Below are 13,582 nucleotides of genomic sequence, written 5' to 3'. Positions count from 1 at the left end.
GGTGAAAGAAAAGACTTAGTCCATAGATGCTGCTGATTTGTTGGCAATGATTGGTGCACTGCTGCAGACCAAGCAATGATCCCAGCCCTCCAAGAGTGATACTCACATGTACTTTGCTGTTTTCTAAGGTAAATCAGTTGCTGTTTCAGGGTTTGGGGAAAACTGCCAAATAAAAGTGAATAGAGTTGATCTTCTTAATTTATAATCATATCACTGCACTCAATTGACTGTTGAGTGTCTTACCCCATTCACCATAGACAAGAAAGTCCAAAACTGATGTTTCTGGGATATACTAGGGAAGTGTGTGTGAAAGAGGAAACACCATTGCTAAATGATGATTAATGAAATCTGTGGTGCCTGGTGGTTCTTTTGGAGGCCAGACTATTTTTTTTAACATGATATTTCTAGATTTTCTTAGAGGTTTATGAGGCATCATTTTTTTTTTTTTTTTTTTTTTTTGCGGTATGCGGGCCTCTCACTGTTGTGGCCTCTCCCGTTGCGGAACACAGGCTCTGGACGCGCAGGCTCAGTGGCCATGGCTCATGGGCCCAGCTGCTCTGCGGCATGTGGGATCTTCCCAGACCGGGGCACGAACCCATGTCCCCTGCATCAACAGGAGGACTCTCAACCACTGCTCCACCAGGGAAGCCCTATGAGGCATCATTTTAAATAGTTTTGAATTCTGGACTTTTATGCTGAAAACATCATTGTGTCTTATGTAAATATTTAATTTTTAAACTTTGCCTTTGAACTCTGTATAGAAATTTAAGGCTACCATAAGAGAATGCGGTCTTTAGTTGTCATTAATAGAAGCTTAATCATTGCTCTACAAGGATCCCAAATGGTTGTCTCATGCAAAATCATAGGCCAGAAAAAGATGGCATATGGTGCAGATGGTGGAGCCCTCCTCTGGTCCCGGGTCCCTAGAAATGACTAGATATGCAGGTGTAAATATATGTCTATCATCTAGGATTATGGGTACACAGAAAGGATTGTACTTGTTCAATCAGAAAGAATGGAAGACAAAAGATAAATGGAATAAAAAGGAAGTAGGAAATGACATCCCAGAAACCCACAGACATTAAAACATAGGAGTAGATCTGGGCCACCCAAAGAGGTGGTGAAGGTATTAGCACTAGGAATGAAATGGGAGCATCAACTCAGGTCAACCCACCAACGCAGCTCCCACCTCCCACACCCTCCACTCTCAGCCAGAAGAAAGCTACAGAAGAAACGGTGCTATCAGAGCTGGCTCCAAAAAGAAAGAATGAGGAGCCACCCACAGACAAGACTAATCATTTGAAGAAATTAAATTTAGAACCAAACTTCACATCGATGTTCAAAATACATTATATGATTGCTATGGTCTGAATGTTTGTGTCCCTACCCCCCAGGCCAAATTCATATGTCGAACACCTAATGCCCAAGGATGGTATTAGAAGATGGGGCCTTTGGGAGGTGATTAGGTCCTGAGGGCAGAGTCCTCCTGAATGGGATTAGCACCATTATAAAAGAGGCTCCAGAGAGATCCTTAGCCCCTTCCACCACATGAGGACACCAGAAGTCTGCAACCCATAAGAGGGTCCTCACTGGACCATGCTGATAACCTGGTCTTGGACTTCCAGCCTCCTGAACTGTGAGAAATAAATATCTGTCATTTATAAACTACCCATTCTATGGTATTTTGTCAGAGCAGCCTAAGTGGACTAAGACAACTATACATGAATTAAAAATCTAAACTAATAATAATGATGGCTATGAGGATGATGAATAAGAAAGGCTTTAAATAAAGCAAAAAAAAAAGAAAAAAGGTTGAAATGTGAATACATCAAATTTGAGAATGTCAGGTCATCTTTTGTCATGCATAAGTTAAAAGTTAAGAAATTCAAAGACAAGCCACAGACAGGAAGAAAATATTTGCAACATCCCTAACAGCTAAAGGATTAACATCCAGAATACCTGGACAACTCTCAACACAAGGCAAGGAAATTCAGCAGGTAACTCCTGTAAGAGAAAACAGAAATTGTCCACAAATGTAAGAAAATGTACACAGCTCAGTAGCAAATCAGGCAATAGCAAATTAGAGCAGAGATACAATGGTTGCACCAGATTGGCAAAAATTAAAATGTTTCTTAATAGTGTTGGTGGGGATTGAGGAAACAGTTCCTCTCACACAAGACTGGCAAAGTTATAAAATGACACAACCATTAACTAAAATTTAGGATATATATAACCTTCAATCAGCAATCGTACTTCTCAAAATTTACCTCAGGGACGCCTGACCCATATACTCAGAGAGGGATACACGTGGCCGACTATTACTCTATAGTTCAGGATTGTTTTCTGTGGACTAGAAACAGACAACTACCAAGAGTCCATCAATGAGAATTTTTTTTATTTTTAAATGAAATTTGGTCATCCATTCTATAGGATACATAGAGCAATTTAAAAGAATAAAGTGGATTCATATGTACTTACACAAAAAGTTCTGTAAGACATACTGTAAAGTGAAAAGCCAGTTTGTGGAACAGTAAAAATAATATGATGTTATTTAGGGTACAAATGGATATAAATGAAACAAAATGAAATATTTCCATAGTTAATGTATGCACAAACTCATTAAAAGGAGACCTGGAAAGATACCATGAAGCTGTTATCAGCAATTGACTTTGGAAGAGACAAGGATTGGGTCAATGGTGGGAAGGAGTCAAAGGCATCAATACTGCTTTACTCTCTTACAAAAAGAACCTATTAGTGGATTATCCACAAAATAAAAAAATAAATAATATCTGTAACAAAAAAGATAAAGTAGTAGGAATCCTTCCTTTAAAATGTGTTTTTCCTCCTCTTCCTTGTTAATTTAATTATATGTTCCTCTTTCCCCTTCTCCAAGCTCCTGTTTTAGGGATACAAGGAAGAGCTTACTGAACTATATTGAATTTCTTGGATCTAGTAGTGAGTAGTTTTATTTTTACACCAACCTTGGCACAGAAGCAGGGCATCAGCTTACTATGTTTCATGTTCTAGCAGGATAGGTTTTTGTTATTAGCCTTTTACACTGACCCTTTTTTCTTCTTTAGCTCCCATACAGATTCTTCTTGTAGTTCGCATGGTCTTCACGGCTAACACTTCCTGTGTTGGTTTATGGTCCTGATATGGCAGAGCTCCCAAGGAAAGTCATAGCATAATGTAGGCAACCTCTTCCATACTCAGGCTGTAGAGGAGCCCCTTCTCACTCATGATTACAAATAAACTGATCCTCTTTACATAACACACACTGACATAAGAAAAACAACCATGCTTAAAATAGTCATATTCAGAAACTCATTCTTGCTAATTACAGTCAATAAGATTTACAGAGCCTACAATAAAAGGGAAAGAATGATTAAAATAAGCCCAGAGCTGGTACAAAGTATGAACATTTATCCCTTAAGATAATGTTCATATTTATCTGCTCCCAACCAACCTCAAACTTTCTTTCAATGTTTCATCAGAGCACACTTCTGCTACCTAAAAATTACCTTCCAGCTCTGTTTGTTAAGTTCTTAAATCACCTGGGCTGTCTGTCTTCTTTGCCACCTATCATTTCTATGGTGACAAATCAAAGGAGGGGTTACAGAAGGAAGCATGTCAATGTTCACAGAGAGTGAAACCAGTGACTTGAAATCAGTGGTGCATGGTACAATGTGGCCATGACAGGAGAGAAGACATGGATGAGAAACTGTCAAATGTGAGAATTCTCCTCCAGGGTTATAAAGAGAAAGATCTTGTAACAATATTCTTTACCAAGAGCTTCTTAAGCCACTCAGCTCGCCTCTGAGCAGAGTAGGCTTCAAGGGATCACTAATCAAAGGGCTTCGGCACAGGCTTCATGGACCAAGGAGAAACATGGACAAAGACAAAGGAAGAAGCTCCAGGGAGAAGAGAGGCACATCACCCAGATACCAACGCAAGCTTCCAAACAGGTGCAGGGAGGGAATCAGGGGATAAACTTAAAAGTATCACATTTTTTCTTTGAGACGTAACCTCTGTAGTACATGTGATAGATTCATATCAACAAGACTGATTGTCAGAAAAAAATATCTTAAAGAAACTGGGCCTCTAAGCATCATCTGACTGCAACATTAAGCCCATCCCTTCAAATGATTTTATGCAAAAACATGGACTTAAAGTTTGTGTGCCCTCCCCACTCACTTGCGGGTACCATCTCTGCTTGCGTACATTTATGCTCCTAATATATCACTTACAGGAGTCCACCTCCTAGAAGTGGATTCATCACTCATTCTGACTCCAGGACTGGGCTTAAAGCCAGAAGAAAATGACAAACTTAGAATCATGGAAAGTTTAATTTTTTTCTTAAATCGTCTCATCTTTTAGATACTGATATATGATCATTAACTAAAAAAATAAACCTCAAAATTCTGATACATGACTGATGGTTGACTTAAAAAGTGAAAAATGAAATTCCCATCTCTTGGCTAGAACTGGAAGATTAATATAGATGAAAAGAAAATAAATAAAGAGACAGAAGTATTGCTACCACAGTATTTGTTTAAGTTGGTCATAAACAGCATTACAACAAAGAGAAAGTGGTTAGTATTAAAAAACTGAGATTTTTCTACATTTGAAAATAAACATGAGTTAAAATACTGGGTTCACAGAACAATAGAGGTACATCAAAGAGCCTCTGGTCCTAAACACTTTCTCTTTCTTAAGCAAAGAAATATTTATTATTGGTCTTAAAGGGGAGCTTAACTGAGTTGCTATGAATTATTTTAAAACCCCAAAATACCTTCTGTTGCTTTTATAGAAGCTTGATTTACAAGTTGAAAAATCAAACTGACATTCTAGTCTCTTGTACAAATACCCAACCTTTAAAAATGCTCTAGGCATTATAAATATATCTTTCATGAATATAGCTTCAACAGTTCTAAAAATAGCCTTTAGGAGGAAAAAAATAAAAAACCTCTTTCAAGCCATTGTTTTATACATAACAGCAGGAAACCAAACAGAATGTCAAAGCCAAAGTGATTAACACACCCAGTAATAAACATGAACAGTCAGTATGAAATCTTACTCAAATACTGTTTTTGATGTTAGCTCAGGGTCTATGCTTTAGGCCCATGTCTGTGGCCAGAGATGATTACAGGGCACCCATATTCAGAAAGTAACTCCAGGACCACAAAGCTAAGATCTGTCTTTTGGATGACGTGTTAACAGACCCATTCAGGACTGGCCCTGGGGGCCAGATATTACTGTCTAGCACCCTAAGAGTTTCCCCAGGCTCTACTCTGACCCAAAATATGCCACTGCACAGAGCAGTTTCCATACCACTACTCACTGGTGAAGTTCAGGTTGCCCCCAATGGCCAAAAGCTAAGCTGACTAACACCAGTAACCTTAGATATAGAGAACTAACACCAGAACGTGAAAAGGCACCTCACAGTTTGATGCCAGGTATTTTATTGGTTTCAGTATGGATTTAGCACACTCAATAAAGCCTGTCCCATCTTTCCAAATATCAGAACTTATAGGACCAAAATATTCTGTGGTCTGTGGCCTTGTATGTTCAAGTGCAGAACCATAGCATCATCTATGGAAATAATAACCTACTTTTTATGAATATTCTGACCTAACTACCCATTAAACTCCAAAGAAATCTTATGATCTGCAGACAGTCTAGCTTTTAATAATTCAATATGGAATCATCTCAATTGGTTTCATAATAAATGAGATTCTAAATTCATGGTATGGTAGACAGAAAGCTAAAATGGGAAGAAATTCCTAAAAAAGTGAAGGTATAGTCTAAAGGGATCTTATTCCTGATTTTCTAACAAAAAACAAATTATCAAGGCCAAATTCCTGCTGAGGCTGGGAGAACCCTTAATAAGCAGCAAAGGGGAGAAGGAAGAGAAATGGAAAGCCACAGTTACAGTCATCAGCAACAAAAATGACTTTCTCATCATGTTTCTTCATTTTTTATGGGTAGAGTTGGTGGGAGACTTAACAGCAGTAATACTGGCTAACTTCCCTCTACAACAAATGTAATTCACAATTCCATGTTCTTACCCTGAAAAATGCCAATTGTTCTAGGATTTAGCACATCTAATATTTCAGACCTTGGAAAATCCCAAGACATTTCTATCTAAGATATTCTTTTTAAGTAGAATCTTTAAATAAATTACAAAGAGCCATCCATGAAATGGATAGAAAGCTAAATACTTCGCAAATCAGCAGCTAACTGGAAAATGTAAGAAAGACATATCTCACTTCTTACCTTGCTTTGATCTGTCCAGTAAAAGAAAAATCCCTGAGGGTCGGTCCTCAAAATAATTGGAGTGACAATAGTGGAGTCCTAGAAATGTAAGAAAATACACGTATATCAACATATGCCACTATAGAAAGCCTTACCTGTGAATTACTTAACAAGTTATAATTGTTAAGTTTCTCCAAGATCATCAATTATTAGTAAAACTAATAAAAAATTAAACATGATATCTTTAACATCATAGGATTGTTAATTATATAACTGAGGTACTTTACTAATAATTAGAATTTTGGGACATTACTTATAAAGGAAAAGGCCAGTGATGCATGTATTTATTGATTAAGGCAAGTTTTTAAAGGCACTGGCATGTTTTCTAACAAAAAGCTATATTTGGTTTTCCAAATAATTTTAACACTAAACATCATTACATATTTTATATGATTAAAGTTAATTAAAATCCATTCTTCAGGATATTATTTTAAATCACATTTGCTCTATAAAATGATTTTTAATTGTACTGAAGAGAGTAAACACAGCATTTAGGTATTGCTGTTTCCAAGGTAACAGTAAATAAGGCCATCTTCTATATATTCGGAAGGCTATACACAAAATTGTTATAAATTTAAATTTCACACAATAAAATAAAACATCATAAACAGTCTTCTGAGTTTAAAGCATGCATATTATAAAGCAAAAACTGCCTGTATTGTAATTACAATATTAAACATCTCTAAAATATGTGTTCTTTTCTTTTGGCAATTTTCAGAAAGGCATACCATCTGCACAAAGAAACACATGTCACTGGATATGGATTTTTATACTGAAATACTGGGACCTTTGCAGGAATTGCATTTTTTAAAGAGACATAAATAACCAGTTTATTTCAACTTTTTCATACACATTGTAACTCTGGTATGTCATATCCTCTATCTGATTAAAAAGATTTGTAATAAATTTAGAACTTGCAGAGATAATTTTGGAATTTGGGATTGTCTTCCTGATGGTTAGAGCAGATCTAAGGCTTTTGTACACAGGGTAAGTTTTATTATAAGAGCCAGGTTCTGGAGGCCAACCCCTCGGGCTCAAATCTCTGCCTGTCCCCTCCTCGTGCCTCATTTTGCACAACCACAACTGGAAAAAAAAGAGATAATAATCATACTTCCCTCAGAGTTTTGTTGTGAGAATTAAACAGGATAATTTGGGTAAAGCACTTGGATCAATTCTTGGCACATAAAAATGTTCATTATTACTCTAGTGGATTATGTTTAAAACCTGATTTATTAAAATATTAAATGAAAGTTTATCATGGCATTCTTTTTTTATTGTGGTAAGTATATATAACATAAAACTTACTATTTTTAAGTGTAAAGTTCAGGGGCATTAAGTACTTTCACATTGCTGTGTAACCATGACCACCATCCATCCTCATCTTCCCAAACTGAAACTTCACACTCGTTAAACACTAACTCACCATTCCCTCCTCCCCCTAGGCCCTGACAATCACCATTCTATTTTCTGTAACTAAGAATGTGACTACTCTTTGGTACCTTATATAAGTAGAATCATACAGTATTTTTCCTTTTGTATCTGGTTGATTTCACTCAGCATAATGTGTTCAAGGTTCATCCATGTTATAGTAGGTGTCAAAATTTCCTTCCTTTTTAAGACTGAATAATACTCAATTATATGTCTGTATCATTTTGTTTTTCCATTCATTGACTGATGGACATTTGGGTTGTTTCTTTCCACCTTCTGGCTATTGCGAACAACACTGCTATGAACATGGGCCTACAAATATCTGTTTGCGTCCCTGCTTTCAATTCTTTTCCATATATACCCAGAAGTGAAATAACTGGATCATATGATAGTTCTATATTTAATTTTTTGAGCAACTGCCTTGCTGTTTTATCCTGATAGTCTTAAGATTCATTCTTAACATGCAGTCTGAAAATATCTTTTACAAGGCTTGTGCTGTTACATAGAGCTTCAGCTGGAATTTTTAAATTCCAAAATTACTTTTAAATGTTAAAAAAAAGACATTTGGAAACAAATTTGATATTATAATGGAAGGATAATTTTTAAAATATTTGAAGCTTCTCCTATGAGATTACATGCATAAAAGTTCAGAGCAATATTTCCAGTAAATCATAGCAATATTTTCAGTTCTGTTTCATCACCTACTCTTCCAGAGTTGGGCGAAATAAAAGTTTCCAATAGGCTTCACAGAACACACATCCCAATTTCCAGGTAAATTTGGAATTAACCTGTAGGTGTAACTTATCATTTTCACATCAGTTACTTTCCTAATCAGAGTGTCTGACAAGAGCATCTGATAAGATTCTAATCAAAATCTTAGTGACAATTCACTGCAAGAATCCCAGACAATAAAATATTTAAAGTTAGCCAAGCAAAACAGCTCAAATTTATATGTTGGAACATTGTGTTAGGCTGCCTCATTGTTTCGGATACTACTTTTTCTAGCTTATTGCTTTTCCTCCTTCAAAATTAAAGCTCCTTTGTTCAGTACTTTCTTGACCCCACTCTTCCGGCCACAGTTCCTCTACTAAATGATCATTTATCTGGGCTCCCTGCCTGCTTCCTCCATAATCACCTTTAACATTCCAAGATCAGCTGGAACTTGGCATTCTTGCCATGCAAGGCAGGGTTTGACCCAGAAATACGTGAATATCCATTTTCAACTCCACCTCCTTTTTTCACACCTCTCACATAGCTGCAAGTGCCTATATTCTCCCCCTACTCAACCCAGATCTCAAGTATTATTAATTATCAGAATATATGCTGTAGTTGAAGTTTGAAATATATGGCCATCCTTCATTTCCAAGGCAACTGCAGCATTTTACTGCAGAATAATGGAGATAACTCTCAGATGGTCTATGTTTTATTCTTTCTCCCTCCATCAATATCCGTAAGATGTGTATTCCATAAGAAGGTGGTTTTCAAACTTTTGGGTGCATCAGATTTACAAGGACTACGGGTTAAAATGCAGACTCCAGAGCCCTTTCTCTGGAGTTTCTCACTTAGGAGATCTGGAATAGAGTCTGAGAATCTGCATTTCTACTTATTTTCAGTGATGCTGCTGCTACTGGTCCAGGAACCAGACTCAGATCCACTGACACAGGCCGACAATGGGTGAGGCTTTGAATCAGGAATACAATGATGTAAATGCCCAGAAGCACCAGTGAGCTTGAAATGTAGACATCCCTGTGTCTTATAAGTACATGGCTTCTAACTAGGAATTCAACTTTAATTTGCTTATTTAAAGTGATAAGGTATTTTTTTCCAATAAACATCTACCTTGAAAAGAAGAACACTAATAAACATACCTGTCTTAAGTTAGTAATTGTGGATAACATACAGTAAATCTCTATTTACTCCTCTTTCATTGACAGAAACCATTTTACTCTCATCCCATCTTATTAAAAATGAAGACTAATATAATGATATAAGAAGCTGCTGTTCTACAATTTACATGAATCTCCAAAAAGATTTTAGGTTAAATAAAGGACAGTCAAGGAACAAAGTAAAGGGACTTCTTAAAACCTCAACATCCAAAAGAATGAGAGATATTTCAGTAAGAAAAAGAGTCACTGCAATCAATATTAAAATTACAAAGTCCTATAACTTCTTTATTATGATTTGTGCATCAATGTGCTGATATAAATGAATAATATATACTACTAATGCAATGTTATATGATATTTACATCTCAAAAAAAAGATGAAATGTGAAAATAAATGAATCACCATAAAACAAATTATATACCCTGGAGTATAACCTATAAAAATATTGAATCAATATGCTGTACACCCAAAACTAATATAATAAGGCAAATATAATAATAAATAAATAAATAAATAAATAAATAAAATGTCCTAAAGAAACTGGGAGGAAATGACAAAACAGTCCAAACTCTCTCCCAATACCAGAATATTCTTTACAAAACTCCCTGACCAAATAAATAATAGACACATCCTAAATGTTTGGTCTGAGCCAATCACTGCAATATGAACTGGAAATGGAATTTCTCCTTTGATATTTATAATATTTTAAGAGGTAGACACTTATCCCGATTTTACATATAAATAGACAAAGGCTTAGCTTAAATAACTAGGTCCAAGGAAACCTAGCTAAGCTAGTAAGGGAAGCACTGGAATTAAACCTCAAGAACAGACTCTACACCAAGGTCACTCAACAATTTCATTGCTGATCTGCTAAATTAGGGCTTTTTTCAACATTTTTTTCCTAATCATCTTCCATGAAATGTTAATATCACAGATATTCTGTATATCTATTTATATGCTATATGTATACTGTGCTTTATACAAAATAAAAAGTAAAGAATAAGAAGACTTTTTGTCCCTCAAGAACCATTTTTCATTTCTTTGGAGATGATCTGGCCCCAACTGAGAAAGCAACACTGTCCACCTGCACTGTTGAATATGGGCTCACCTGAGACCACGGAGCGCTTGAAATGTGGCGAGTTGGCTAAGTTGTGTATAAGATTTGAAAGACTGACAATGAAAACAAGAATGTAAAGTAGTTCATGAATAATTTTTATATTAATTATATATGTAAATAAATATATCGGGTTAAACAAACTATATTGTTAAAATTAATTCCACCTGTTTTTCTTAAGCTTTTTTTATTTTTTATTTTTATTTTTATTTTTATTTTTTATTAGTTTCTGCTTTATAACAAAGTGAATCAGTCATACATATACATCTGTTCCCACATCCCTTCCCTCATGCATCTCCCTCCCTCCCACCCTCCCCATCCCACCCCTCCAGGCGGTCACAAAGCACCGAGCTGATCTCCCTGTGCTCTGCGGCTGCTTCCCACTATCTATCTACCTTACGTTTGGTAGTGTATATATGTCCATGCCTCTCTTTCGCTTTGTCACAGCTTACCCTTCCCCCTCCCCATATCCTCAAGTCCGTTCTCAAGTAGGGCTGTGTCTTTATTCCCGTTTTACCCCTAGGTTCTTCATGACATTTTTTTTTTAATTCCATATATATGTGTTAGCATACGGTATTTGTCAAGCTTTTTTAATGTGGCTATTAAAACAATTAAAATTTCAAGTGTGGCTCATTTTATATTTCTACTGGGCAGCGGAGCTCTAAATCTTCACGAGAAAATAAGTTTTCTCCTTAACAGGGAAATCTTTTTCACAAAGCAAACTTGGTCAGATAATGCCAGCTAGAAAGTTTTGGGATTTTTTTCCATATATGCAGCTACCATTTAGTTTTTTTTGTTTGTTTTTTTGTGTTTTCGTTTTTGCAGTACACAAGCCTCTCACTGTTGTGGCCTCTCCCATTGTGGAGCACAGGCTCCGGACACGCAGGCTCAATGGCTCACGGGCCCAGCCACTCCACAGCATGTGGGATCCTCCCAGACCAGGGCACGAACCCGTGTCCCCTGCATCGGCAGGCGGACTCTCAACCACTGCGCCACCAGGGAAGCCCACCATTTAGTTTTAACACCTAACTATTGGGTTGGCCAAGAAGTTCGTTTGGGTTTTTCTGAATGAAATTTTTAGACAGCCCAATTATACAAAATAAATCTAGTTGCTTCTCTAAGTGTCAACTCTTCAAGTATCTGAATAGAGCCAATATGTTGCTGCCCTCTGAGTTCTACTTTACCAGGTTCAGGTTAGTAATGAGCTAAATTGTGCCCCACCCCAAAATCCATATGTTCAAGTCCTACCCAGTACTTCAAAGTGCAACCCTATATGGTTAACAATCTTTACATAGGCAATTAAATTAAAAGGAGGTCATTAAGGGTGGGCCCTAATTCAATAGGATTGGTGTCCTTATAAAAAGAAGAAATCTGGACACAGACACATACAGAAGGAAGATGATGTGACAACACAGCGAGGCCAGCCACCTACAAGCTATGGAGAGAGGCGTGGAACAGATCCTTCCCTCAGGGTCTTCAGAAGGAACCAACTGCACTAACACCTTGATCTCAGACTTGCGGCCTCCAAAACTGTGAGAGAACACATTTTTGTGGTTTAAGACTCTCAGTCTGTGCTACTTTGTTATGGACACCCTATAAAACTGATACAAGCTATAACCCATTAAGGCTAATGTCAAGGACCAGCTAGCTCACAGACCCACAGACAAACAGTCCACACATTGGTGCCACTGTCAGAAAGTCTACTGGCCAAGATTGACCACGATCCTGACTCCACAGTGATTTTGTATCCTCATGTTGTTAAACAGAAAACACACATGGCTAGAGATGTGCACTTCTCAACTAATCAATATTACAGAGTCAACAAGGGAAAAAAAAAACAGCCATGTTCCACAGGGATTGACCAAGACTTGCCTCAGAAAGCAGCAGAGCCAAAGACGGCAAACACATACACAAACAGCTATGAAAGGAAAAGAAATTCCAAGTGTCACAGAAAATCAGATGTGATGCCCAACAAACGTCAGCAATGCAGCCCTGACTATGAAACACACACACATACAAAGACACACACACTAAAGGCAGTCTTAGATGACAGATTGTGAGATTAGGATCGGTGAAGTAAATCTTCTATGTGCATCAGCATGGAAGAGGATTTTCTTCCCAGAGCCTGTCAGGTCTGAAATTTCCTCGAGGAAAGGAAAGCAGAGGAGGGAAGAAGGTCCAGGGTGGAGGATGCAAAGCAGTGGAGAGAAGTACCATTAAAAAGTTGCCTTTTACTGACAGGTATAAAAATCTCTTTTAACAAAATACAGCAAAAAGTTGGAAGCATGTTCCTTCAAATACCATGCAAGATACTGCAGGCCTACACTAAGGATTCAAATGAAAGTCCAGATTCCCCATCATACAAGGTGCTCGCTGTTTAGTGGGGGCATCAGATGAGTAAACCAATCATTTCAGGAAGCTATAGGTCTGGTGGGCTGTGGTTTTAATATACATTTCCCTGATGACTAATGACTAATGCTGTTGAACATCTTTTCATGTCCCTACTGGCCGTGCGTGTGTGTGCATGCACGTGTGCACGCAGTGGCCCGGTACTTTTTAAAATCAGTTAAGATTTAAATCAGTGGTTTACATTTTAATCAGTGGTTCTGGACCAGGGGCAGTTTTGCACCCCAGGGAAATATTGGCAATGTCCAGAAACAATTTTGGTTGTTACACTGGGGATTTTGTTACTGGAATCTAGTAGATAGCCAGGGATGCTGCTACATATTCTACAATGCACCGACCAAACCCCATAACAAATAATTGTCTGGCCCCAAATGTCCATAGTACTGAAGTTCAGAAACACAGCTTTAATGGCTTCTTACTGACTTCATGATAA

At 37.2% G+C, this 13,582-nt stretch overlaps 1 protein-coding gene across 4 annotated transcripts in view; it reads right to left on the bottom strand.

The window, feature by feature from the left end:
- Positions 1-13,582, bottom strand: part of PLCB1 (phospholipase C beta 1) — a 687,466-nt gene that overhangs the window by 662,528 nt on the left and 11,356 nt on the right. For 2 of the 4 annotated variants that reach the window (XM_060120282.1, XM_060120284.1), the window contains exons 2-3: positions 6,277-6,354; positions 1,960-2,004 (exon numbers count right to left, since the gene is read on the bottom strand). In XM_060120282.1, coding sequence (XP_059976265.1) covers positions 1,960-2,004; positions 6,277-6,354 — 123 coding nt within the window. The remainder of the gene's footprint in view (positions 1-1,959; positions 2,005-6,276; positions 6,355-13,582) is intronic. The other 2 variants (XM_060120283.1, XM_060120285.1) reach the window with 1 other exon arrangement.

This window comes from Mesoplodon densirostris, chromosome 16 (assembly GCF_025265405.1).
Source record: "Mesoplodon densirostris isolate mMesDen1 chromosome 16, mMesDen1 primary haplotype, whole genome shotgun sequence".
NCBI classification, from domain to species: domain Eukaryota; kingdom Metazoa; phylum Chordata; class Mammalia; order Artiodactyla; family Ziphiidae; genus Mesoplodon; species Mesoplodon densirostris.
Note: the sequence above shows the minus strand (reverse complement) of the source record. Positions and strands in the feature narration are given on the sequence as shown.